Here is a 25,875-nt window from a genome sequence, read left to right on the forward strand (position 1 = left end):
CTGTCTCTCTCGGCATCTCTCCCTCCCTCTAATTCTGCCTTTCAAATCAATTAATACATTTTTAAGAAAGAAAGAAAGGAACTGGACAAGAGAAAAGTCATAGTGCTTTCTCTGTGCTCCTGCAGTTGATGGCCACCCTTGACCACATGCCAGCTTCCTTTGGTATTTTATACCATGCATACATTTTGAATTTTAAACTCTATACTTTTATACTTTTATACACTTGATAGTATGATGATCAAAACATTAAATATATACTTATGAAAATGAATTATAATTAATCATGACTACAGCTTTTATGATTTTGTTTGAAGATTTGCTCAATTATAACTATTCTGGATTTATGTGGGCTGATAGCATAGGGGCTTATCAAAACCATGTCTCCTACTGGTACCTTCATAAGAGACTCTGACAACAGCCAAGTGAAACTTCCTGTGATAATGTCTTTAATTTGGTGGAGGAGGCTAACTAAGTCGGTGCTAACTCCGATTGATCACTGAGAACTGATGAATTACTCCGGGAGGAGAAACAACAGGAATCATTAAGAAGAAAAATCTAGTTTTGAAAAGATAAATTACTCAGCTATTTGGAAGAAATGTACAAAGAAAGATCAAAGGGAGAAAAGAAAAGAATAATTCCTGATGATTAATAATAACTTCCTGATTAGAATTTTTCATCATCACTCAACTATAATAAGCAACATGTATCAGCTTAAGAAAATTTATAAAATCACAAACTGAAATAAATATCTACAAACCACACTTTAAAGTTTTCGATCTGAAATGTGTAATTTGCAGAGAGGATACACATTTAGGGATTTTTACAAAGGTCCAGAGCATTGCAAAATGTTGAAGCAAATACCGATTACTGAGAATACTCAAAGTGTCATTGTATACCTTACCATATGGTTGTCAGTTAAAGCAATTAAGACACCGTGTAATGTAATAGGCTAGAGATAAAATAGCTACATTATTAATGAGAAATTAAGACTAGGTATTTTGGGCAAAGATCTAAGTATCCATTTCAATTACTGTTTATCAATGTTTCTTTTTGTTTTTGCTGGTTTTTTTTTAATTTCTCTAAGTCTCCTGTCTTCTCAGCTCATGTCTGTCTATCTTTATGTTAGATTTGCCACTCACCTTAGTTACTTCCATGGAATATTATTCTCTCCTCCCCCTGCCCTTGCTGTCTTCCAAGTCCTCGAATTGCTGATAGCGACACTGTGAACAGGCTACACGGCTAGCTACCGATGTGTGACTCTGCCAGCTCCCGTTTTCTACATGCAATGAGTACTCTTGAGGTACTGAGACCTCAACACTTACTCAACAGGCTTGAGCAAGAAAGAGATCCCTGCCCTGCAGGATGGTACACAACTTTGGATCAAATGGAAAACCTTACAAATCACAGTACACCTATGAGATCATGTGCACGGATTTCCAAGATGTCTTTTTATCTTAAACTCATTATAGCACACACAGGAAGTAAAGGAGTTGTTATCCACCTCTCTCACATGAAACACATATTTTTAAGCAGCTGATTTTGGGTCTTTCAACTTTAATATCAGAGCCACAGACTGAAGATGCCGCTGTAAAATAACAGGTTGTGACAGTTTATGAGGGAGGCGATCTTTTGCCCAGATACGCGGTCCTTTCTGCTGGAATATGTACAGAAGAGAGCTTCTGCAACAAGACAATGGAAATCTCTCTTCAAAGTTTTGAAGAAAAAGACGAATCAGAATCAGAAAACCGTGCTTATTTGTAGATGATGTGGCTACTGACTTATACATGATGCTACTGTAGTGACGTGCGTTCCTAATCTCGAAGAAAGGTTTAGAGAGGTCAGGCAGACGTGATGACATGAACAAGGGATTGGTGGTTATAAGAAGGAGCCAAGGAATGGAGAGGCACTGGAAACAGAATTCTTTCTGAATTTGGAAAAATGATGCCTTCGGCTGCTATCCACAGGAAATTAGGTACCTTCAGTCTCTGAACTTTAAAAGCTCCACAGGCATTCTTCTAGGAGTAAAGGGATTCCTTCTCCTTTAAAACTTTGTTATGATGGATGAATAGGAGTTTTCCAAACATTTCCTTAAGTAACTTTTATCACCTTAATGGTGTAAATACAACTATTTGCTACAGGATTTTTACATGTGAATAGTTATCCTGCCTTCCTTTTCCATCACATAAAGAACAAAAAGTATAATCATTTTCTAATTTCTTTGGGCTTTATTATATAAATCGATAAATTAAATTTGGAGCATTTTCAAAAAGATATATTTATTTATTTATTTGAGAGGCAAAGTTATAGAGACAGAGAGAAATGTCTTCCACCTGCTGGTTCACTCCCCAAATGGCCTCAGTGGCAGGAGCTGGGCCAATCCAAAGCCAGGAGCCAGGAGCTTCTTCTAGTCTCCCACACAGGTGCAGGGGCCCAAGCACTTGAGCCATTTTCCACTGCTTTTCCTAGGCCATTAGCAGGGAAGTGGAGCAGCTGGGATGTGAACTGGTGCCCATATGGGATGTTGTCATCATAGATGTCAGTCTTACCCACTACACCACAACACCAGCCCATTTTGGCATATTTTTCAACTCCCTTTCAATTTATATACAATTGGTAGACTTTTCTGTTGGTCTCAGTAACATCTTGTAGGTTATTATTTAAAAGTAAGAAAATCTACCTGTATGGTATTTTTAAATAATGAATATACATTTAACTTTCCTGTCATATAGCCTAAGAAATTGACACTAATGAGCATGTAATAATACAGAATTCGGTATCACATTGCTCCAGAATAATTATTCTGGGTAGTTTTATCACTTATTTTTTTTTTCATTTATTAAACTTTTATTTAATGAATATAAATTTCCAAAGTACAGCTTATGGGTTACAATGGCTTCCCCCCTCCCATAACTTCCCTCCCACCCGCAACCCTCCCCTTTCCCGCTCCCTCTCCCCTTCCATTCACATCAAGATTCATTTTCAATTCTCTTTATATACAGAAGATCAGTTTAGTATATATTAGGTAAAGATTTCAACAGTTTGCCCCCATATAGCAACACAAAGTGAAAAAAATACCGTTGGAGTACTAGTCATAGCATTAAATAACAGTGTACAGCACACTTATTTTATGATACATCAAGATATAATAAGTGTGTTAGATAGTAATCCTAACTTGATCTATATTGAAGATTCCTTTAAGTCCTATTTCTTAGCATTACTATAATAAAGTGAGAGAACTCTACCCTTATTTAAAGCAAAGTTGGAAGTATCAAATTGGTTTGGAAAACACATGCATTAGTCAAGATGAGGTATCCATGGCAACAACTCCATCCCTGTGTGAGTATTAGCACTTGCAGTACTGGGACTGTACCAAACAACGACCAAAAATTGATGACAGGCATCAGCAACAACTGAACATTGCATCCACCAGATCATAGATGCAATGACGTTCAGTGCAATGTCACTGAATATTGCAAGTTTTAATAATTAAAAGCAATGAATTGAAAAATTGACCTCCCTCCATAAAGACACAATTGAATTCTGAACAGCAGAAATCCTGCATTTGTAGTGTAGTATTAGTGTTTTCTACAAAATCTCTACCCTCCCAAGCCCTGTGAACTGTAAACTCGCAGTACTAAAATTTCATAGACCCGCAAGAGAGCAACAGAACGGCAAGCAGCTTCTTATTGGAAACAGAGGCTGAGCTGTGTCTTCTGAACTGAGTTTGCTCTCTTTCTAGCATGTTCATTTTGATGTTTCCCACTTTAAAAGTTTATATGTTTCTGCTGTCGGCAAGCACCATACACGTAGGGAGTGCTTGTCAAGACAGATACGTTCCTGAGAGCTCAGTCCCTGTCCTTGAGGCCAACTCAAAGCAATGAGGGCAGGCTTTGGGGTGAAGGACAGAGAACTTTTCATCTGTTGACAGATGAGAGGGCAGCAGACCTGTGGATCTAAGGACTCCTGGGGGCTTAGGAAGGGGCTACGCAGAGGGGATGCGGGCAGGGTAAAATCAGAAGAGCTGCAGGTCTCTGCTGTCACACACCAAGGCTGGTCACTAGACTGATGACATTACATTCCGTCTGTGTTTTGTCATGGTGGCACTTGGGGTCCAGAGGTGGTGAGACTAGATCTTGCCCGACCACTTCCTCCTGCTCTGCAGAAGAAGTTGAGATGCGGAACAAGGCGGTTTGAAGCCAGCAGCCCTGCCCTGAAGCATCAGCTTCCTAGCTTTGCATTTAAGCTGTAAAAATTTTCTGAATCTGTTATTTCATACCTGGGTACAGATACAGACTGTTAGAGTCTAAGAAAAGGGAACATACGTTTTATAAAGCAAAAAGTTGTCAAAAAGATTCTACCATACAATGAGGAATTCACAAAATGAAGACTTGTGGGTTTTATTCGTCCCTTAATCACTGAAAATTTGGCTTCTGTAACCCGTTGCTGTCAACTGCATGTGTAGGGGACTAATAGGCAGCAGCGCACCCCCTGGAGCCTGCTCAAAATGTGGAGTTCAGGACCCATCCAGACCAACTGAGTCCCCAACTGGACCCTATCTAAGCCCTATATTAAAGTTTGAAGAGGACTAAGCAACTACTAAGATGTACTTTGAATTATCAGAGAAAAGATAGATAGAATGGCTCTTGTCTCATTCCCTGTTTTTCATGTCAACTTGGAGCATCCAGGAGTGTATGTTGTTTGGGGTGGGGGTTGGGAAGGGTGTCAGAGCACATACCAGGAGAGGGTGTGTGTGTGTGTGTGTGTGTGTGTGAAAGAGAGAGACAGAGACAGAGAGAGACAGAGATCATCAGATTCAGTTTGCTGCTCATGTTGTGGTCAAATTCAAACAGCTCGATATCAGCCTTGTTAAATGGTGACTTTCATTCCCCTTAAACTGGGGAGGTGGAAATGCCAGCCAAGTTTGTCCTCCTCTTCAGAAGGAGTGAATAGGAGTTGACTTCACTGGATGTATACGAGAGCTAATCTATTATTTTAATAATGAATTGGGTTATAGAACAGTAATGTCTTATTTAAATTATGTAATAACTGTGATTATTTCCCTATAAACATTTTTTGTCAGAAGTGCTCAGTACATAAAAAGTAGGTGGATATATAGTACAGAGAAATAGAATAAAACCCAAAAATAACATCACAAGTTATACATTAATGTTACAAATTTAAATTTTATGTTGAAACCTTAAATTTTAAACTACATGTATGTGATATGATTGCAGATTTTTAATACAGCCTCTCCAATACTTAAAAACTACTCCAAATTTTATGTTAATATAGGCAACAACTTTCTTACTGTTTAGTTTACGTGCATGGGATCCTAAAGAAAACAAAACAAGAAAGCCCACAAAACACATAATTATTTCTTTTTAATATTGACACCAGCAAAGTACAAAAAGAAAACCCATAGCCAATGTTAAACTTGAATATTATTTCTTGAGAGATAATAAGATCTCACAGATTAATTCAAGTGAGTAACAAGAATTGTTTTTTACAAATTCTAGTGACTTTGAAAATTATGGGCCTTTCTGCCTTGAATTTCCATCTCCATATAATTAGACATTTTCCAGAATCGCAGCTATAATTGTCCCTCAACAACCAAAGCCATAGGAACCGCTAATTGTAACGCAGTTCAACATGTTTTCCTTGTTTGAATAGATTCTGAATTTCTGGTAATTGGGAGAACATTTTCTGACCAAAGAGTGACAGAAATGCTGATGCTCCTGAGGTATTGGGAATGGGATAATTAAATTCTATCTGTAGTAACATCCATGTTACCAAAAGTGGCCAAGGTCTGTGTCAAATAAAAATTGACCTAAATATTTTCTAGTCCCCAAGTCATTTTTTTAATAAATAGCCACATTCTTAGCAGTCTCTTCCTTCTACCAGAACCCCAGGGCACACTCGCGGGCAGTTCACCATAGGAGGCAACTTCCATCGCCACCTTTAAGGAGCACTTGAACTCTTGCCCTGCCCTAGGAAATGGGTGGACACCAAAGATGAACTTCGATCATCTCTCCTACAATTGGCTTTTTATTTTAAATGTTTTGCAATCATATACTCAGAAAAATTTTTTTGGAAAAGTTAAGTTTTATAATTATGTGAAAATTGTCTTTATTGTGGATAAAATATCACAGATGCTGATTTAGCCATTATTAGACTTTGATCTACTTTTCAGAGGGAAAAAGAAAGCAGAAATTGAGTATATGCTTGCATTTTATGCAAATTAAATTTAAAAAATTAAGTGGCTATTATATATTTGTTTTATGTTTTCTGTGGCTTCATAGTTTCATTTCTTTAGTTGTTGGTAACCGCAGTTTCATGTTGTCAAGTAATTTACCTTGAATCATGTATAAAATATGTGGTCAAGAAAATTATATAGCACTTTAAGAAATGTTTTAGAGCATAGAGAAGAATTCAGATTTTCAAATCATCCAAATGAGAAGGGGCAAAAAAATATCATCAGTAACAATACTGGACAAAAAGGAAAATTAGAAACAAGCATATTTATCACATCTAAATATTCCAAATAAAATTAGGATACCAATTCTAATGTTACAAGGGTGATTTGGGAATATAAAGTCTCTTAGCACAGTTCATTACTGTAATATTTAAAAATAACATAAAATACATTATTTTGCTGGTTCAATGTTGAAAAATAAGATGAAATCAAACTCTTTTTTCTCATTAATTTAAATATACTAGGTAGAAGAAGGAGAAAATGTTCTCAATATGAAAAAGAAGAAAGAGTTGAACCCTCGTGAAAGTTCTAAATGCATGGAAGGACACTTGTAATTATTTTTTGAAAGACATGCATATTCATATGAGATGCATCTTAAATTTTATGTGGTTGTCCTTATTTTAAACGTTAACAAAGAGTAAGATAAGAATGTGGATTGGAGAAAGAATTGGAAGGAAACACTGGTATGTTTTTCTTCCTTAAAGAGATTTAAATCATGCCTGTACTATATCTCTTTGGTGTGTTGATTTTTTTTAGCTCCTTGCTTAAGCACTGAAACTTTTTAAAAATAAATCACACACACTTAAATGCACTTGTTTCATCTCATCTCATAAAGCAGAGTAAGCTTTCTGTCTAAAAATGTGATGAACTTTCTGGCAAAGGGAAGAAAAATGTGCTCTGATTTCAAATGAGGTGATTAGGAGAGACCACATTTCTTGAAACTCTACCAATTTTCCAATTTTAAGAGAAGGTTTTAGTATGAAGTCATTGATTAAGTAAGAGCATACAAATTACTCATTATGGAGAATGGCTTTTCTAAACAGAAACTTCTATTTTCATTGGTGTATAAAAAGAGGTTTTTCTCTCCTGTTTCTGTTCATCCAAGTTCAAAAGTTATATTTAATTGAACCATATGAAAATATTTTAATAGGTGTACGAACATGGATTCCATTGATAGCATGATTGATGGCTGTCAATGACGAGAAAAGAGGAGTCAAGGCTAATCTCTGTTTACAGGGGTCCAACAACTGGAGTGGCACTGAGAACGGCGAATCTTCCAGGGAGGGCAGGTGGAGAGAGGATGGAGATAGTGAGTTGTTCTTGAGTAATTAAACATGTGGGTACGGTCAGTCATAGGATATAGGATAGTTGTAGACCAAGAGCCTGGGAATGAAGCTAAGTTAACTGAAGAAATTTCCTGAAACAGGGCTGAGAGGCAGCCATGTTATTATCCCATTGTCATTTTCAAATGGATATTTTCTTTCACTTTTTTATGTTCTTTTATTTAAGGGCCAAAATAACCTTTAATTATCTTATACTGGCTATGCATACCTATATAATCTTATCCTTAATGCAATTAAAAATGGTAACTTAAAGAATGCAAGGACAATGGTTGATATGGTCTCCCCGTGTAATTTAATTAGTTGAGGAGCAAATGTACAAGGATGTTTGTCTATTGTAGTACACGTGGTTTCGCTGGACTAAGAACATAGTCATTCAAGTCCCAGCATCCGGAGCAGACCCTCCTTTGGGTTCTTTTAAACCCGTGTGTTTTGTCTGAGTCGGTCTGGAGGACAATGCTGCTCTGTTCTATTTTCTGGCTCGTTTTGATCTTTGCCTCGTTTTTGACCTCCATGTCCTGCTTCTGTTTCGACAGAGCATGCTTGTTTTTAGTTGACTTAAGTGATACTCTTCTGAAATGATTTCTGGTGACAAACACATGGCTTAACAATGAAGGAACAGCAACCAGCCATGGATGGAACAAGGATGGTTCCGATTTCACAATAGCGCATTGTTCTAAGTCCACGCGTGCTATCTCGGTCAGGCCATTTGATCTTTGCAACATCACCATAGTCTCACTTTATGACTGAGAATTCCAGAGATGTTGAGGAATTTGCTCAGGGCCACGCGGTTAGGAAGCTATAGAACTAAGCTGGGAATGACCACAGCCCCTTTCCCACCATGGAGTTATGCTGCCATTGACCCTGCGAAGGCTGTCACACACTGTAAGCCACTTACATAACCGTAACAGCGTGCAGTTCAAGTTAGCCAATATCTTCAAGTGTAATATCCTGTGAACGGGAGAGGATTCGAAAATAAATGGCTAACCCTGCCTCCCTGAACTTAAGCAACAAACAGGTGTGTGCCACTGAACAGGATAGCCTGGAGCAGGTGGGCAGATGGGGCTCTAACTGAAACTCACCCAAAACAGTATGGAAATGCAGAGGAATTCCCACCCGAAGAATTGAAAGAAAGTATTCTTGGAAGCTGTTTGTAAATAGTCTGAAAAATTGACATGATTCTCCATGGAAGGGTTTGCATAAATAAGGCAATTTAAGAAATCGAGTTGAGAAACGAGGTAGGAGTGCTGTCCATGGAGGTGAGCGTGGAATGACATGTTGGGCCATGCAGCACAGTCCTTGAATGTCTTTCAATGAGTCTGAATTTAATCGTTGACCAACAGGACAGAATTTCTAAAAATGAAGGCTACTTTTAGAAATACACCCTGCCAACATCGTGAAGCGTTGGTTGGGAAGAATGATTTAACGCTGAGGGATGTTTTTTGAGGACAAACCAATACTTTTTGAGAAATCCTTAAGTAAATAAGGGGGGAAGTGTACTCAAAAGTGTATCAGGGACCCATTAGCAGGAATCATACACTAAACAGGTACATGGAGGTGAGACTGGAAAGATGAACATGGAGTGATGTTTTCTCCAGCGCAGGGTTGAGTAAGAGAACAGGAGAGCTCAAGTGAGCACTTCAAGGACTTCGAGTCGAGGGCGCCACATGCCACAGCAGGCTCACAATCGCTTCCTACATTCATGCTCGCAAGTCCAGGGTCCCAAAGGCTTTTACCTCCTCCCCAGGAATTCGCCCTCATTCGAGGAATGCTGTGGACATCTTGTTTTGGTTTTAGCCACTTAGAATAATCTTATTTTGCAGTGGAAGAAAAGAGAAAGCTTCCCATTAATATTCGATTGATGTTAAAAACAAATCCCTTTGATCCAATAGCAAGCCAGATACCAAATGGCACATCAGCGCGTGCAGTTCAGAGACACGGTACAAACTGCAAAGGCGCAGATGCAACTTGATGGCCTAGAAAGACCTGAAGCTCACATTCATGTCAGCATTTTCTGCATCCTGGGATTCCCTTCTGGGATGCTTGTGCGTTACAATGAGGAATGTATAGCACCCAGAGAGGGCATGATAGAGTTCCTATCATGTCCACTCACCTGTGCGTCTCTCCCGTTCTCATCAGCCCATTTCTCTCCTCCAAGGTGACTCATCTTGAACCCTTCTTGGGGTTAACCTCCCCCAAGGGCTGTTCAAAGCCTCCCAGCAGCTATGCATCAGGAGTTTTTCCAGGTCTGTTCCTTGGCAGCCAGAGTTTTTCTGTTCGACAGCCAACAATGATCTGTCTGCTCCGCCAGGCAAGAACGTGAGGTGACCTTCACTGCGTTCCCTGCATTCTTGCTGCGCTGCAGGTCCCCACGCAGGCTCTGTGCATTCCTGGGGGCTTTCGTCTCTCCTTGGGTGGCAGCAGAGCACAAGAGGGAGGAGCCCGGTCCCCCTGGCCGCCACCCAGGTGTGCTGGCCACGGGCAGGTGGTGGTCTTAGCCCAATACCTGTTCCCACACCCCTTACTTTCTAAGTGTTTTGAAGCCGGAGGGCGTGATACTAGAAATACCAACAGAGTTCACACTTGACATAATTTACAGCTCTTCTTTGTTCTTCTCCAAGGTCTTTAGCAGGTTTATAGCTTCCTCACCAGCAGGCTTCTGCTTGAGCGTGCGTTCATTCACCACCTAGATTTATGTAGCCATTAACTGTGAAACATATAGATTTTGTAGGCTATTTCACACAGTCTTATAAACATTGTTATAAAGTAACAGCTAACAATTTTGAAGGCCTGTGATATGCTGAATGAGAGAGACAGTGAGAGGGAGAAAGAGAGAGGAGAGAGAGAGAGAGGAGGGAGAGAGACAGACTCAATCCAGATCTCCCATGTGGTGGGGAGAAGCCATCACTTGAACCATTATCTGCATTAGCCAGAAGCTGGAAACCAAGCCCAGGTGCTCCGATATGCAGTGCAGGTATCCTAAGCAGCAGCTGTACCACTTGCTAAACACCTGTCCCTTCGTTGGCTTCTGAAGGGTTTTTCTTCACAAATGACCACAGCGTCCATGGGATCGTGCTTCAAGCGTGAAGGACCTAAGAGTGTGTGTGAGTACTTAGTGCATGACATGCATTGTACTATCGTCTTTCTCCTTTCACAGGGAGAGTTACCATTGGTTCAGAGAGAAGGGTGACTGGGGCTATTTCTCCACAGGGGGTTACATCCCCCCCCCCCAGCTCCAGAACCTCTGCCACGTTTCACAAGGGGATTGGCTGAGTGTTTTGAGTGAGGGGAAACCCGGAAGGCCAGGGGCACTCGTGCCAGAGCATATCAGCATCAATTCTACCCTCTCTACAGATGACCTAGGTGTGATAAATGTCCAGGAAACCAATCCGCGTCCCAACTCTTCAATTTATAGACACTCTAAAAGCCTTAATCATTCTGTAAATTTAATGCATCGTCAGAAGTTACTTGGGTTGTTGGGAATGCAATGCAAGTCACCCCACTTTCTTGGGGTGGCAGGGACAGGCCAGAAGGCCGCTGTCCTAGACATTCAGATTGGTTCTGGTGCTGAGAGCAGCAAAATGCGTTCATTATTTAAATAAGCTCAGGCTGCCAAGTGAGTCATAGAGGCAGTTGTGTGTCCCGTGCCAAGGTGTCATTTTCATTAAGTGTGAGATTGCACCTGAAGGACACTTTAATTTGCAGCTACTAAAAATGTTTCATCAGAGTGGCACTGTTACAAGTGGCAGGTGGTGCCCAAACGTGGATTTTGCAAGAAATGCCATCTGTGGGATGAGGTGTAGGAGAATGTCAAGGGGATGGCCAAGGAGATAACGAGGCAGAGGAGCGGGATGTGTTTACTCCGCGTCTGCCACGATTATCCGGACTCAGGATTCAAGGCTCCACATGATGGCATTGGCCCGAATGTATGACACGCGATTGTTTGTTCAGCCTCCACCGTGTGTTCCGGGCGTTGCAGAAGTACCCAGGTATCTGCAGAGGCAAAGTTTCTTCCCCAAAGGCATGGCAGCCAAGCCCTGCAGATGGGAGAATCCTCTGCAGCTCTGTTTACCTTTCATAATGTTTACGTTGCCATTCCGTGCGGTGAGATTAACGCACTTTGATCTTGCTCCCGCGAATTTTGCCACTTTCTTTTGATGTCCCGCTTTTAATTCATTTCAACCTCCACTTTCTGCTTCACATCAGAAGAAACAGGTTCACACTGCACCAGCTCACAGATTTTTGTGTGGCAGTGTATCTAGCGATGCTTTCATTGTTTACATTAGTAAAGGATTTGTTTATCTGTACGTATTCATTTCAATGGGTTTGGCCACCCTGAAATTAGGATTTCTTATCTGGAGAATGGAAATAGGCTTTCTCTGCTTTCCTGGGTCACAGAACACAGATTTGAAACAGAACTGCTAGGTTTGGGTTTTTCGTTTCTGCTGGCAATTTGAGGTAGTAACTGCACATGGAATGGCTTCTGTTGTGAATACTGTGACCTATCTTAGATTCTTTTTTTTTTAAAGATGTATTTGTTTGAAATGCAAAGTTACAAAGAGAGAGGGAGAGACATAGAGACACAGAGATCTTTCTTCTGCTGGTTCACTTTGCAAACAGCTGCAAGAGCCAGGGCTGGGCCAGACTGAAACCAAGAGCTGGGACTCCATCTGGGTCTCACGTGGGTGGCAGGGACACAGGGACTTGGGCCATGTTCCACTGCCTTCCCGGGCACTTTAGCAGGGAGCTGGACTGGATGTTAGCAGCTGGGACTCGAATCCACGTTCTTGTGGGATGCTGGCCCCCTACCTTATGTTCTTAAGAACTAATAAAGTAGGTCAATCTGAGCAACATTTGGCAAAACTTGTCCATAGAGAGACTTTAATGACAAGACAAATCACTGAATTGCCTGTGGATCGGACAGGGGTGATCTCTGACCTCCAACATATGCATCGTTTTTGTTAAAAAAAAAAAAAAAGCCACATAAAACAGAAAACATGTTTTAGTTTATTTTAATCCTGTTGATGAAATCTAATTTTGAAAAATCATAAACAAAATTAATTTTACTGCAGTAATTAATGCTCAAGGGTAAGATCAAAGAAAGGAAAACACTTCTTCTAAGGTTAAAGGAATATTCATTAAATTTCAGAGAAACACTTTGAAAACCTGCCACTGCGTAATAACTTTCAGAAATAGTTGCAATTTCAAAAATATGCCTGAGCATTTTTTAACTGAAGAATTAAACACTTTTGAGCCTTTGATGAGACTGACCTATCCAAAAAGCTGTAGTTCCCCAGACTAAAAAAGCAAGAGAAGGTGATTTCTTCTTTTTAAAATACAGCCATGTTTTAGTAGACAAGATTCATTCATTCATTCAGGAACTATGCACTGTTTCAAAATTATGTTTAGCTTAGAAGGAATAGGAAAAAATAGGACATCAGCTGATGAGAAGACAGGGGAAAGAAAACAAGTGATTAAAATAGGTTTTATGGATTCTAATTGTGGACTGCGCACCAGGTGTCAGGAAGTGGCTTGTGTATTAAGAGGCGGTGGACAGTTATCCAACACGCTTTGGCCAAGTTGAGGTTGGAAGCGGGGTGGCAGATTGAACGTGACGGCCAGGGAAGAGCTCAGGGCTTGTTTGGGTCGGTGCACTGGAAAGATCCTAAGTGAGCTTGGGGGAGACGGCGTTGTATACAGAGGCTGAAGGCAAGAGCAGGAGGAAACGCCAGCCAGATGCCTGGACTTGAGACAAGCATGATGATGAACAGAATACGAGAAGAATTCAGTGACCCGAAAGAGGTGGCCGCAAGCTTTCCACGTTACGTGACGCACCTGCCCGGGAAGACAGGTGATGAGGGGCGCCCTGGAATGACAAGCAGGCTCATTAGAGGATTAAAGAAGGGGACCTGTGGTCAGTTCTGCTAGAAAGGCTCATCAAGGTGAACTTGTGGATGACTCTCATTGCCCAAAGTTTGTTTTCTGTACTAGGCGCCTGTGAATAATGTGTGACAAGGTTTCCCATTTCTCTCTTGTGCTAGAAAACTCGGAGCCAACACTGTGACTCACCTCCAGTATATGTATTGATCAATGTGGCATGGACCTTCAGCCTTATTACAGGTTCAGTCATCTGTCGCTTTTGCTCTCCCAGGCTTAATTTGCACTGTCCTGGTATATCCATGACCCCTGAAATCTGTTGTGGAAAATATATGATACAAATGCATTCGTACTTGTTTCTGTAACACTATATCATGTGAGTAGCTGAGAAGAAAGGGACAATACAGGTTGAAGACCAGTTAGAGTATTCCAAAAGTATTACTTTGAATGGATATAAACATTAATTGTGCTGACAAAACTGAGACTAAAGCACACAAAAGGGAGTGACAACAAATGCAGGAAAATGTTTGATAATCAACTTGGAGTGCAAAGGGACACAGAGGAAATTTTGAGGGAGAATAATCTATACAAAGGCATTGATGATGGCGTTGACCAAAATGAGAAAGACATGAGCAGAGGCAATTTTGAAAGAAAAGCTGATGTGTCCCTTCCTGGGCACCATGAAGTAAAGACTCGGGGAGATATCCAGGGTGGAAAAATGTAGCCAGAATTAGATCCAAGAAGGAAATGAAGACTGATCTTGCTCAGTGATACTGGATGCTATGGAAGTGAATGCATTCTCAAAGAGAAAGGAAATATAAGAAAAGTTAGAATGCGGAAATAATGGAAGAGAGCGCCACATGAGTTCATTGGTAGGAGTTAGAGGGAATAAAAAGTACTCAAGGAAAAGTTTATGAAATTCTACATTCATGAAGAAGGAAGGGGAAACGGTGAAGGTTCCATGGTCCACAGCTTAGTTCAGGGCACAAAAAGCCAGAAAAGCAATGCATGTTTTAGAAGAACACGGGCATCTTATTTTGTTAATGACTCAAGGGAAAGCAGGATGAGTATCAAATTCTACTTTATGGCTTGATAGTTTCTGCTGATTATCAACTGGATAGCAGTGAAACATTCAAACACTACACAGCAGAAGTTGGGAGAGCAAATGGTAAACCTTGTGGTCCAGTGACTTAATGGATACAAGAAGTCCCAGGTTCTACAGGGTAGCGCGTCAGTTGAAGGCTTTTGTTGCCGTTTCTCAGGATAAAAACGTTTTAAAAATAAGTATTTGACACAGAAAGAGTCACTGAAAAGGACAAGATTGAAAAGGGGGAAGAGGTACCGTCTTCCTTTCGGCAGGGTGCTCGCTGGATTTCTGTGTTTTGCTGCTTTTCGCAAGGCACTGGAGTCTATTCTCTTTCTTGTTATTCTTCACTTCCTGATCACTCCACTGGCTCAACTTCAAGGCCTTCGACTTCAATCCACATTTCTCTGCTGAGGTCTTCGCCCACGACCCGTGGGAAGCCGCCACAGCCCCCCACTCTAGAGATGCACTGAACGGAGCTGATCCTTCTCCTCTCCCATCGCCACCTGCCCCAGTCTCACTGCATCACCCGCCCCTTGTTCCATAAATGCTTCTTCTCGACCCAGTGGTTGAGATGAGTTCCTCTTCTCGCTCTCTCACCGTTATTTATAGTCGAACTCCCATCCAAGAACACAGCTCCTGAGTTCTACTTCCCAGTGGTCCTTGTGTGCGCCCTCTTCCTTCACACTCCACAGCCCCAAGCAGGCTGAGGGCCCCATCGCGTCTCACTCACGTTTCTGTGATAGCCACCAAGCTTCCTGTATCCTTGCTGCGCTCTTTGCATTTTTTAAATTTTCATTTATTTCCTTTTATTTGCTTGCAAGGCAGAATCAGAGAAAAAAAAGATCTTGCATCTGCTGGCCCACTGCCCACATCAGCCAGGGCGGGGCCAGGGTGAAGCTGGAGACTGGGAACTCGATCCAGGTCTCCACACGCGTGGTAGGATCTCAGTTGCTTGAGCCATCAGGAAGGTGGAATTAGAAGCAGAGCTGGGACTCAAAGCAGGCAGGATGCAGGTGTCCCAGAAGGCACTGCCTTTGTTCTTGCTCCACCTTGTTTTCCTTTGTTCCCCTCTACAGTAGAGTTATCTTCCTAAAACAAGACTGGGAAACATCAATGTCAGCTTTAAAACACTTTAGTGGCTGCCCCCATAGCCTTAAAAGACATACATGCACTGTGCCATAGCAGGTTAAGCCTCTACCTGCGATGCTGGCATTTCGTACGGGTGCAGGTTCAAGTCCCAACTGCTCCTCTTCTGATCCAGCTCCCTGATAATGTATCTGGGAAAGCAGCAGAAGATGGCCTAAGGCTTGGGTCCCTGCACCTGCGTGGGAAACCTGGAAGAAGCTCCTGGTTCCTGGTCTCAGATTGGCCCAGCTCCAGTCGTCGCAGCCATCTGGGGAATGAAGCAGTAGATACAAGACCTCTCTCTCTATCTCTCCCTTTCTCTGTCTGTAACTCTACCTCTCAAATAATTGAGTTTTTAAAAAGAGAGAGAGAGCGCCTACATGCAACTGAACATGACTTCCTTCCCCTTCTGGTCTCTGTTAAACTGTCTGACCAACCTCCGTGTGTATGGCTATGGCTGTGCTGTTCCTGCGATTGTGCCCCTGTCTACTAAGACACTCCTGGTTATTCTTGATATGTTAAAGTAAACATCAAATTTTCTGTGAAAAGAGTACATTAATTCCTTCAAGATGAGATTAAATGTCCCCTGTATTTGGCACTTCATTCTTTCCAAATTCTTATTTTTGGCTTTTTTGTACAACTTAATAACCGATCCCTTTTGCTGTTGGAATTTCCTTGCAGATAGAAACCCTGTGGAAAGAAAAGATTTCACCATGACATCCTCTCACAGACAGTCTCTCACAACCTGGAGCATAGAATTAGAGCTTAGCAAATAGATGATAAATGAAAAATAAATGATGAGTGAGTTCACGTAAAATAGGAGAAAGTCACTTGAATGTTCAGTGCATGTAGACTCAGGCTTGAGACGCAGAAATGAGGAATGAACTTTCTTCCACAGAAAGGAAGAAAAGACAAATTGGAGGGTGGGAGGGGCAGAACAGGAGAGAGGAGTTCCCAAATGTCCTTCCTCTCAACAGTGCAGGAACTAGCAGAACTCTCCCTGGAGAGCAAAGTAAGACATAGGATGATTGTAAACAGTTGCTGATAACAAATCTATAGTGAGTCACTAAAAGCTAATTTGCAATACTCCTTGGCAACACGGATTCTTGTTTAGGAAGAATAGCTTGAATCTGTAGCAGATCCATTTACTATGATTATATGGTTTTCTTCAACTTGCTTAAGGGGAGGGGGTAGAGAAGGCTCTGGGGTTTCCAAAGGCAGGTGCAGGTGCAGTGGAGCTCCAGGGAGCCAAGAGGCTCTAAGATGGTAGGGAAGATAGAAAGACTGATTAGAATGATGGGCTTGGGTAAAGAAGGGCTTGATCGAGGAGGAGACTGAGAGAATGAGAGCGAGAGAGAGGTGTAAGCAGGAAAAATACAAGAAGGAAAGGAAGGCAAAGTCTGTGAGATTGAAGAGGTGGAAAACACAAGTTAGTCAGAGTTTGTGACCCAAGAGAATGTCTTGTAGATGTGAAATATTTGGAAAAGAATAGATCCTTTTAAATTCTCAGAGAGCAACTAAAATATGAGGGGACTTCAAAAAGTTCATGGAAAAATAGACTTAGAAGGCAAGTTTATTTTGATGGGAAAAGTTCTAAAATTAATGCATAGTTTTTTTGTAATATGGCTTTTCCACAAAATTTTTGAAGTCGCTTCCTAGATGGATATGGTATTTTGAAATGGGAACAAATGCTTTTCCAACTCTAAGATATAACTTAAGCTGCTTGAGGACAACTTACGTTAAATTGGCAGTTTTTCTTAGATGTTCTTTTTCTACTTCAACAAGTGTGGTTTCCTTTTGTATGGATGATTCCTTTGGGGCTACCAACAAGAGTGGGCCAGAATATTAACATACCCGTGGAAAGCTCCAAGCCTGCTGTATGTGAAGAGGGAGAGTAGAGTGAGGTCCTCTTGACAAGGAATGTGCCTGATAATGTGCTTGAATTATTTCCCACCCAGGCCTGCATTTGTAAGATAATAAAGATCTTCCAATGTCTTGGAAACAAGATGCTCAATGGTGCCTTCTCTGGTGCCCAATGCCAGCTTAGGGGCCATCAGCATCTACATGCCCAGCATGTCACTTTGTTGTCAGTTTTGTGCTTCTAACATTGCTTTGCTCGACTGTAGTTTTCTAAGAACAAGGAGGAAGTAGTGTTTGTTTCCTCTTCAGTGTCTTGTCTACAGCTATAATCTAATAAAAAGAGACTGGGGTGGGGCAGAGCTAGTGTTTGGCCTGGCAGTTAACACTTTGTTGAAGGTGCCTGAGTCCCACATCTCAGGGCCTGAGTGTGAAATCTGTGCAGCTCCTGATTCCAGCTTCCTGCTGATGCTGACCCTGGGAGGCTAAGGTGACAGATGCTCAAGGAATCGGGACCTGCTACCATGTGGGAGATCGGGATTGAATTCCTGGTTCCTGGCTCCAGCCATCAGCCAAACTTGGCCGTCGTGGGCATTTGAGGAGTGAACTGGCAGATGGAACCGCTCTCTATTTCCCTCTCTCTCTCAAATAGATAATTTAAAAGAAGTTGGACTTGATTATTTGAAATTCTTTAATTTATTCAAATATGTGTAGGAATACTTGCACTGATTTAGGAGGTAACATTGGACCAACATTTCCCTCCAATGCTCCTGGTTTAAAAGAGAAGAATGTGTGATACTTTATTTCTTCTCTGTGGCTTGCTTATAATGAAAGTCCCAAGTATAGCATATGATACAGGCTTCCTGTCACTACCATCATAATGATAATACATGGAATAACAGTAATGAAATGTGTTCATCTGTTAACATTTTACAAAGTTGTCTCATACACCTTAACCTTAGAATATTTGTTTTTATGTGAATTATTTTGACACACGAGGTGAATAGAACCCAGTTTAAAATAACTCAACTTAAAACAAACCCAAGCTGAAACCTAGGCATCTGAAGTGAGAAGTCAGTCTTGCCAAGGGTCGTGAAAGTTGTGAGTGACTGAGCGTGCAGTCCCGTGTTGTTTGTGCACACACACAGGTGCACCCGAACACATTGCCAGGAGCCAGACATCAGTGTTGTCATAACTCTGGTTTGTGACAAGAAACCCAAATCCCATGTCACATTATTTATTCTGCTCATCATTGCTCACGAGACAAACACATATATGTAAATAATTGATGCATGTAAACAAGTATAAGCTTTGCAAACAATTATGAATGTATTATTTGATGTATCTTTTAAAAAACCCTAGGGCTACATTATTCTGTGTTGTCATTATTACTCTCCTGCTCTTGTTCACTGCCACACTGAACTTTCAATTTGAATAGGTAATATTTCATATGTTTCACATTACCTACAGAGTCTGTATAATTTGCCTGCAGCCCTGTGAAATGCACTAAGTGCCTGGTCCCAGAGCAAATGTTAAGGGAAGGTTACAAGCATAGAACACATGATAATGATGATTACTCACAGGTGTAAAGTTCAGGACTCAATAACTTGGATTGGATATGGACAAAACCAGTTTCAGGGTTCTGATCTCTTTCCTGGTCTCTCAAGACTGGTGCTGACCCGTGTGTATGTATTGCAATGTTGCCTTGATAACGCAATTCACTGTGGGAGTAAAGGTAGATTACTGTAAGAATTTAAATGTCTGCGATGTCCTAAGTGCTTTTTGTGAGATAAACTCAGTTTTAAGCATGTTAAAGCCATAAAACTCTGACATTTTTATAGAGCTTGTATAAGCCACAGCCATACCAACTCAGGTATTCACAGCAGCATTTTTTAGTGGAAATTTGAAACATTGCTGGTTTCCATTCTGTATAAAATACACAGAAGTCCTTGTCCTCATCAAGCTTATATTCCACTGGGGTTAGGAGGGAGGAAGATGAAGATGAAATGGATGGGAGGGGGGAAGAAGGGGGGGGAGAGATCATATCAGGCATTGAATGGTGTTAAGAAAGAAGGCAATGCATGAAGAGAGGTAGGGAGTGAGCAGCAGGTGAGATGTCATTGCTTCACATAGGGAAGCCAACCGAGATCTCTGTGATCACGTCGTATTTGAATGAAGACTTGAGTAGAAGTCAGACTCCAGCAGTAAGGCCGTACAAGGGCAGAAAGCTCCTCAGGGAGGAAACTCCGAGGCAAGACTGAGCAGTGTGTTGGGGGGCCAGGTAGGGAGTCGGTCTCTGTGGCCCGGTGGACGTTGGAGAAGGAAGGGTAGGTGGGGAAAAGTCAGGAGAGAGAGCAGGGACGCCATCATGGATGGCTTCTGGTTGTTGGAAGGGTTTACAGTTCAGTGCTGGTGAGTTGGAAAGAGGGTGGCGTGGAGGAGCATCTCCGGGCTTCATTCTGGTTGACCGAGGTTGAAAGGCGAGAACAGGAGCTACTGAGGAAGCGAAGCCGAGGATCCGGGCAAGCACCATGGCCTGAGAGGGTGACAGTGAAGCATGGGGTCAGAAGTGGGGAGGAACGGGGACAAGCTGATGGACAGGATGTGGCAGATGAGGGGGAGGGAGCTCCAGGGAACTCCAGGGCTCCAGGCCTACGCTCCCAGCACAGCGATGCTGGCATTTACGGAGACGGGAACACAGGAGAGGACTTGCACTTCTGTTTTAGGTGAACCTCTCCTTTCCCATCCCATTCAGTCTTCACCAGAGATTGCCAAGAGCCTGATGGTGAGTTTGATTCACATAATTTTATGGCTGATAGGAAGAATAACAATGGTGATGGCAATAAATAATATTTGATAGTCCTTGGAGTTTGCAAAATGTTTTAATATCCACTAATGCCTTTGCAATATGTGATCCCATGAGAATTCCTGCACCTACTCACAACCTTCCAAACCAAATACGTGGATTTTTCTGGACATTTAAAGTGATTTGTAGCATACTTTAGAATGCATAAAGAATAGTTCACATGAACTGAAAAAGTGAACTAAGGAAAGATTTGTTTCTAAAAATAGCTCAAATAAGAGGTAAGAGAAAAGCGAGAGTGGACTGCTATTAATGGTGCTACGTAGCAAAGTGTGAATCAGTGTAATGAGTGTGCTGTCATTTGTCTCCCAGATCCAAGGTTCATTAGCGCTCACCTCATCCCAGAGAGTGACAACCCCGAAGATGACAAAGTGTACTTCTTCTTCCGTGAAAATGCCATAGACGGAGAACACTCTGGAAAAGCCACTCACGCAAGAGTAGGTCAGATATGCAAGGTGAGGCACCGAGAAGGAAGCCGGGGATGTCATGCCCAGTCACGGTTTCATTTCCGCCCGTTTTCCACCCGCGGGCAAGTGCGATGACAGATATGGCCGGGGCCCGAGTAATCACTTGTGTCATGTGTAGATGACACAGTGTGGCGGGAAGTGTGTCCCAGTTGCTCTTGAGTGAGTCTTCATCGCCCAGCTTCAGGTGGAGGTCGTAGGGGAACCGCATGACTTCCCAGGTCCATTAAATGATCCTGGTGTGACATTCTAGAGAAGCAAAACCTTTTCAATTACCTAGGAAAGTATGTTTTTTGCTATTTCCAGGCATGGGTCGTTTCTTGTAATCTGTGAATGAATATTGCTTAGAAAACTGAAGCATTAATCTCAGAGAGAAAATATTAAAGCTCATTTTTGCAAGTTGATTACGGCAGCCTCTGTACGTGTCCACATAGTCTTGAAGCTCTAAGCGTCGACTGCCTGAGGAACTCCATTCATTATGTGGCATGTCAGATGTAATACTGCATGATGATATAAGATGCACAGAATAAGTGCTTTTGGATTCATCTGTATCATCAGTGTGAAGACCATCTACAGTACTGCTCTTTCCCCATCACAGTGGCTAGGGCAGTACATACTCAAGAGGAATAGAGCCAACTTATTCCTGATTAAAGCCCTTTCCAGCTAAACGAAGTCGCAAAGCCAGACCCAAGATGTACTTTAAGACATAACCATTCCTTTCAAGAAACTATCTTGAAATTTTAATGTATGTTCTTTTTGTGGCATCTTCTTATCTCAGTCATGATCTAATTATTAATGAAAAGCTTAAAAATTAGCTATCTAGAAACCATACAAATAATATGTGAAATAGATGAGACTCTTCTCTACCAAATGGAAATTATATTTAAAATATTCATCACTGCTTACAAGGGTTAAAAAAATCTTATTATACTAGAAGAATTTACTCTAAAGTTATATAAATAAAATACAAATCAGTATTCTGATTTATATACACATAAATATTATTTTAAAAGAATGAGTTGCTAGTAAGCATATACATACTTTATAGAATTTATGGCAACATTTAGGTTAAAACTATGAGTTTGATTTTGTGAGTTTTATGTTTGTTTCATTTTTTTGTAGTGAAGAGACACGTTCAAAATATTTTCTCTGGAATGAATTTCCTTATTAAACTTATGCAAATATTTTCTCAACAAGCTATTTATAAAGTATAAATTATTTTCAACACTTTAAGCTTATAAAATGTTTGATGCTTTTCAGTATAAATGATAAGGAATGCATTAATCATCCATGCAGTAAGTGCTTGTTGAATGCCTGCTGTATACGCACTGGCTAGGAACAGGTGAGGGAATAATAGGTAGGAGAGAGAGACCTACACTAAAAAACAAGAGTAATAAGTGTTCATTAAAGTGAGGTGACTTTTTAAAAATTATTTTTAGCTGACAAGTAGAAATTCTGTATATGACGGCATTTCAAAAAGTTAATGGAAATGCATATTATTAAAGCACTATAAACAATAATTGACTGTTTATAGTCCTTGTCTATACTCCTGAGGAACAGGGGTTGTTCTGCTTACTACTTGTTGAATTCTTTATTTAGTGGGAGGTTAAGCTTGTGATTATAAATTGGAAGGATGTCATTGCAAAAGTTAAAAGAAAAATAAGAAATTAGGAGAGAGGGTGTGAATGAGGGAAGGAGGGTAGTGTGAGAAGGATCATTATGTTCTGAAAACTGTATATATGAAATACACGCAATTTGCTTCCTTTATATAAATCTAAAAAGTTTTAAAAGCACAATGTGTAGATTTCAAAGTTTTGTATATCACAATAAATATTTTCCTTTGATGTATTGAATTATCCTTGCACTTATTATATACAACAAGATGATTTGAAATATCATTGTGAGATGACAAAGTTGAGCAAATTAATATATTTACTACCTCATATGCTTAAAATTTGCTTTTTGATGTTAACCTACATTTATTGTGAATAATTCCTTGAATAAGAGCTGAGCCAATTTGCCCAACAATATAATAAATCATAGTTACTTCTATCCAGTCATTCAACATGACTGTGGGACTTTTGGAAAATGAGAAATTGGGGATTTCTATAGTTGTAAATAAACCTTTCTTTTCTTTCCAAAAAAAAAAGGGGGGGCGGGGGGAGAATGAGAAATGGTATCTGGATCCATCCCGAGAGAGAGAAGAGACGGATCTGGAATTGCCGTCTGCGTGCTCAGGGCTTACTCTGGCTTTCTCCCTTCCAGAACGACTTCGGGGGACACAGGAGCCTGGTGAACAAGTGGACAACCTTCCTCAAAGCCAGGCTCGTCTGCTCAGTGCCAGGGCCCAACGGCATCGACACTCACTTTGATGAACTGCGTAAGTAGCTGGCGGGTCTGCTACACAGCACATTTGCTGAGACTTTGTCATAGCCACGAAAAATGCAACTTTCCCCAATTTTGTTTCCTAACAGAGGATGTGTTCCTAATGAACTCTAAAGACCCTAAGAATCCCATTGTCTATGGCGTGTTTACCACTTCCAGGTAACGGACTTTCCACCTACAAACCCCACGTACTTTCTGTGCTTTGAGGTGTCTGCAACCCGTGAATGTATATTCCTGAAAGACCAAGGTTCACTTGACCTTGGAGCTTTAGTCTATTCTAGTGCGACTGAAGTGAGTTGTGACCTAAGAAGTTATTGTGTTTAAGAATAAATTTTAAATGCATCTTGATGGGAATGGAAGGGGAGAGCGAGTGGGAAAGGGGAAGGTTCCAGTGGGGTGGAAGTTGTGGATGGGGAAGCCTTTGTAATTCATAAGCTGTACTTTGGAAATTTATATTCATTAAATAAAAAAATTTTTAAAATAAAAAAAGAATGAATTTTAACAGATATACCCTCACTCTATATAGAATCGCCGCCTTGAAAAATTTGTCATACCCTATGTAGAGCTTTGTCTTAAAACATTTCAATGAAATGCACAATATTATACTCGTGAAAATGGAAACCTGAATTTCAGTGAGAGAGTCTAATGCTACAAGCCAGAATGAGGAAACTTAATTTAGAAGCTGTTACGTATGTAACTAAAACAATTCTCCTTCTGTCTCTGTCTCTGGGCCCCTCTGATGAGTTGCTAAATCTTGAGATAAAGGAAGAGCTCAAATGCCCGTTGAGCCCAGAAACCCACTGAAAGTCATCGGACCAAACGGAGAGGCTCTGGGAGAAAGCACACGCAGAAAACCCAGTGCAGCCATGGCCCTCCCGCTCCGCTCCACACACAGCCTCTGCTGCTCTTTCCCGCACAGGCCTCTGGAAGTCAAGTAGGAATGTACAGGTTTAGGGAAAGTTGATTGTTCACAAATGAAACCACTAAATTATTTTAGGGAAAAAATAGTAAATTACTTTTAGCTACTTTACAAAGTCATTAACCATCCAGTAAGCTTAAAGTATAAACATTTTAAAGCTCTTAAATCAGTAAACACATTCTCTTTTTTTTTTTTTTCATCTAATTGCTCATTTTTAATTCAGACTCCACTTAGATCTTTACTGGCTGCCTTGTAATCAAGATTTTTGAAATAACCATTCTAAAACCTACATCAAAAACCCTTGAGCACTAACTGCACACTGAGGTTAAGCCTGTGTGGTGTTTTCCTTCCGTTGGTTCACCCCCCAAATGGCCACTATGGCCGGCACTGCACCTATCAGAAGCCAGGAGCCAGGTGCTTCTCCTGGTCTCCCATGCGGGTGCAGGGCCCAAGCACTTGGGCCATCCTCCACTGCACTCCCTGGCCACAGCAGAGAGCTGGCCTGGAAGAGGGGCAACCAGGACAGAACCAGTGCCCCAACTGGGACTAGAACCCGGGGTGCCAGTGCCGCAGGTGGAGGATTAGTCTAGTGAGCCACGGTGCCGGCCAAAGCCCGTGTTCTTTGGTGCACAATGTCGCACTCATCCTTACATTTGGTGTAGAGTTCACATTACCTGAAGTTGTTGACAGGAACACACACACACTTTTGCATACTATATGAATAAGGATACGAATTGATAAACAGACAAAATGTTTTTAAAAATCATTTAAAATACAAAATTAGAAAAAGAACCACAAAGTGACCAAGGTAGCATAAAGGAAAAGATTAACTGCAAAGCCCAACCCTACATTATTCTGTAAATGTTAAGTCATAACAAATTACTTGGACATTTTACTTAAGTTAAAAATTAACAAATGCAAATTAAGACATATTACCAAAACTGTATGCAGTTTCCTGTGCATGAATATTTTCCCCTTTGATATAAAAATAAAGAGAATACCAAAGAAAATAATGGAGGAGGCTTAAATTAAACACTCATCGATTTCTTCTGCTGCCTCTGTCCTCAGCCCGGTGGGTCTCAGACTGGAGTGTGCCTCAGAGTGACCAGAGGCCACGTTAACATTCAAATGGCTGGACCCTGCCCCAGAGTCTCTGGTTCAATAAGAACGGGACAGGGCCTAGAAATCTTTGTGACAAGTCGCTGCCCATATTGTTGGTCCATGGACTCCACATTGGCTATCACTGGCTGAAGGTCATTGCACCTCTCCACTTCGCTGAGGTGGACGTTTGTATGAGAGGGTTCATGAAAATGGGTATGATGAAAACCACAGCCATGGCTTTCAAAATTTCTAACACCAAAACAAGCTGATCTTTTCATTTTCCATGTATTCTTCAGGACTTTGGTGTGAGTCTCACAGCTATAAATCACATTCATCCAGGTTTTCCCTGAGGACCGTTAGCTGCTCCATCAGTAGAGAAGCAAAACGAGTAACATTGGCAAAGAGAAGCTTAGTATAAACTCTGCATGACAAGCTGTGGCGCCCCAAATATGTGCTAATTTGCCATTGATTCTCCTATGGAAACATTATTACATCCCCTGCATGTTTATTAAGCTCCATAGACACATTGTATGTTTATTAAGCTCCATAGACACATTGTATGTTTATTAAGCTCCATAGACATATCCAATGGATGTAGCAGCAG

General features: G+C 41.1%; 1 protein-coding gene across 1 annotated transcript in view; it reads left to right on the forward strand.

The window, feature by feature from the left end:
* The window catches only part of SEMA3A (semaphorin 3A), a 202,540-nt gene that overhangs the window by 136,948 nt on the left and 39,717 nt on the right, over positions 1 to 25,875 (forward strand). The window contains exons 7-9 of the mRNA XM_062178316.1: positions 20,715 to 20,857; positions 23,132 to 23,246; positions 23,341 to 23,410. Coding sequence (XP_062034300.1) covers positions 20,715 to 20,857; positions 23,132 to 23,246; positions 23,341 to 23,410 — 328 coding nt within the window. The remainder of the gene's footprint in view (positions 1 to 20,714; positions 20,858 to 23,131; positions 23,247 to 23,340; positions 23,411 to 25,875) is intronic.

Source organism: Lepus europaeus, chromosome 20 (assembly GCF_033115175.1).
Source record: "Lepus europaeus isolate LE1 chromosome 20, mLepTim1.pri, whole genome shotgun sequence".
Lineage (NCBI taxonomy): Eukaryota > Metazoa > Chordata > Mammalia > Lagomorpha > Leporidae > Lepus > Lepus europaeus.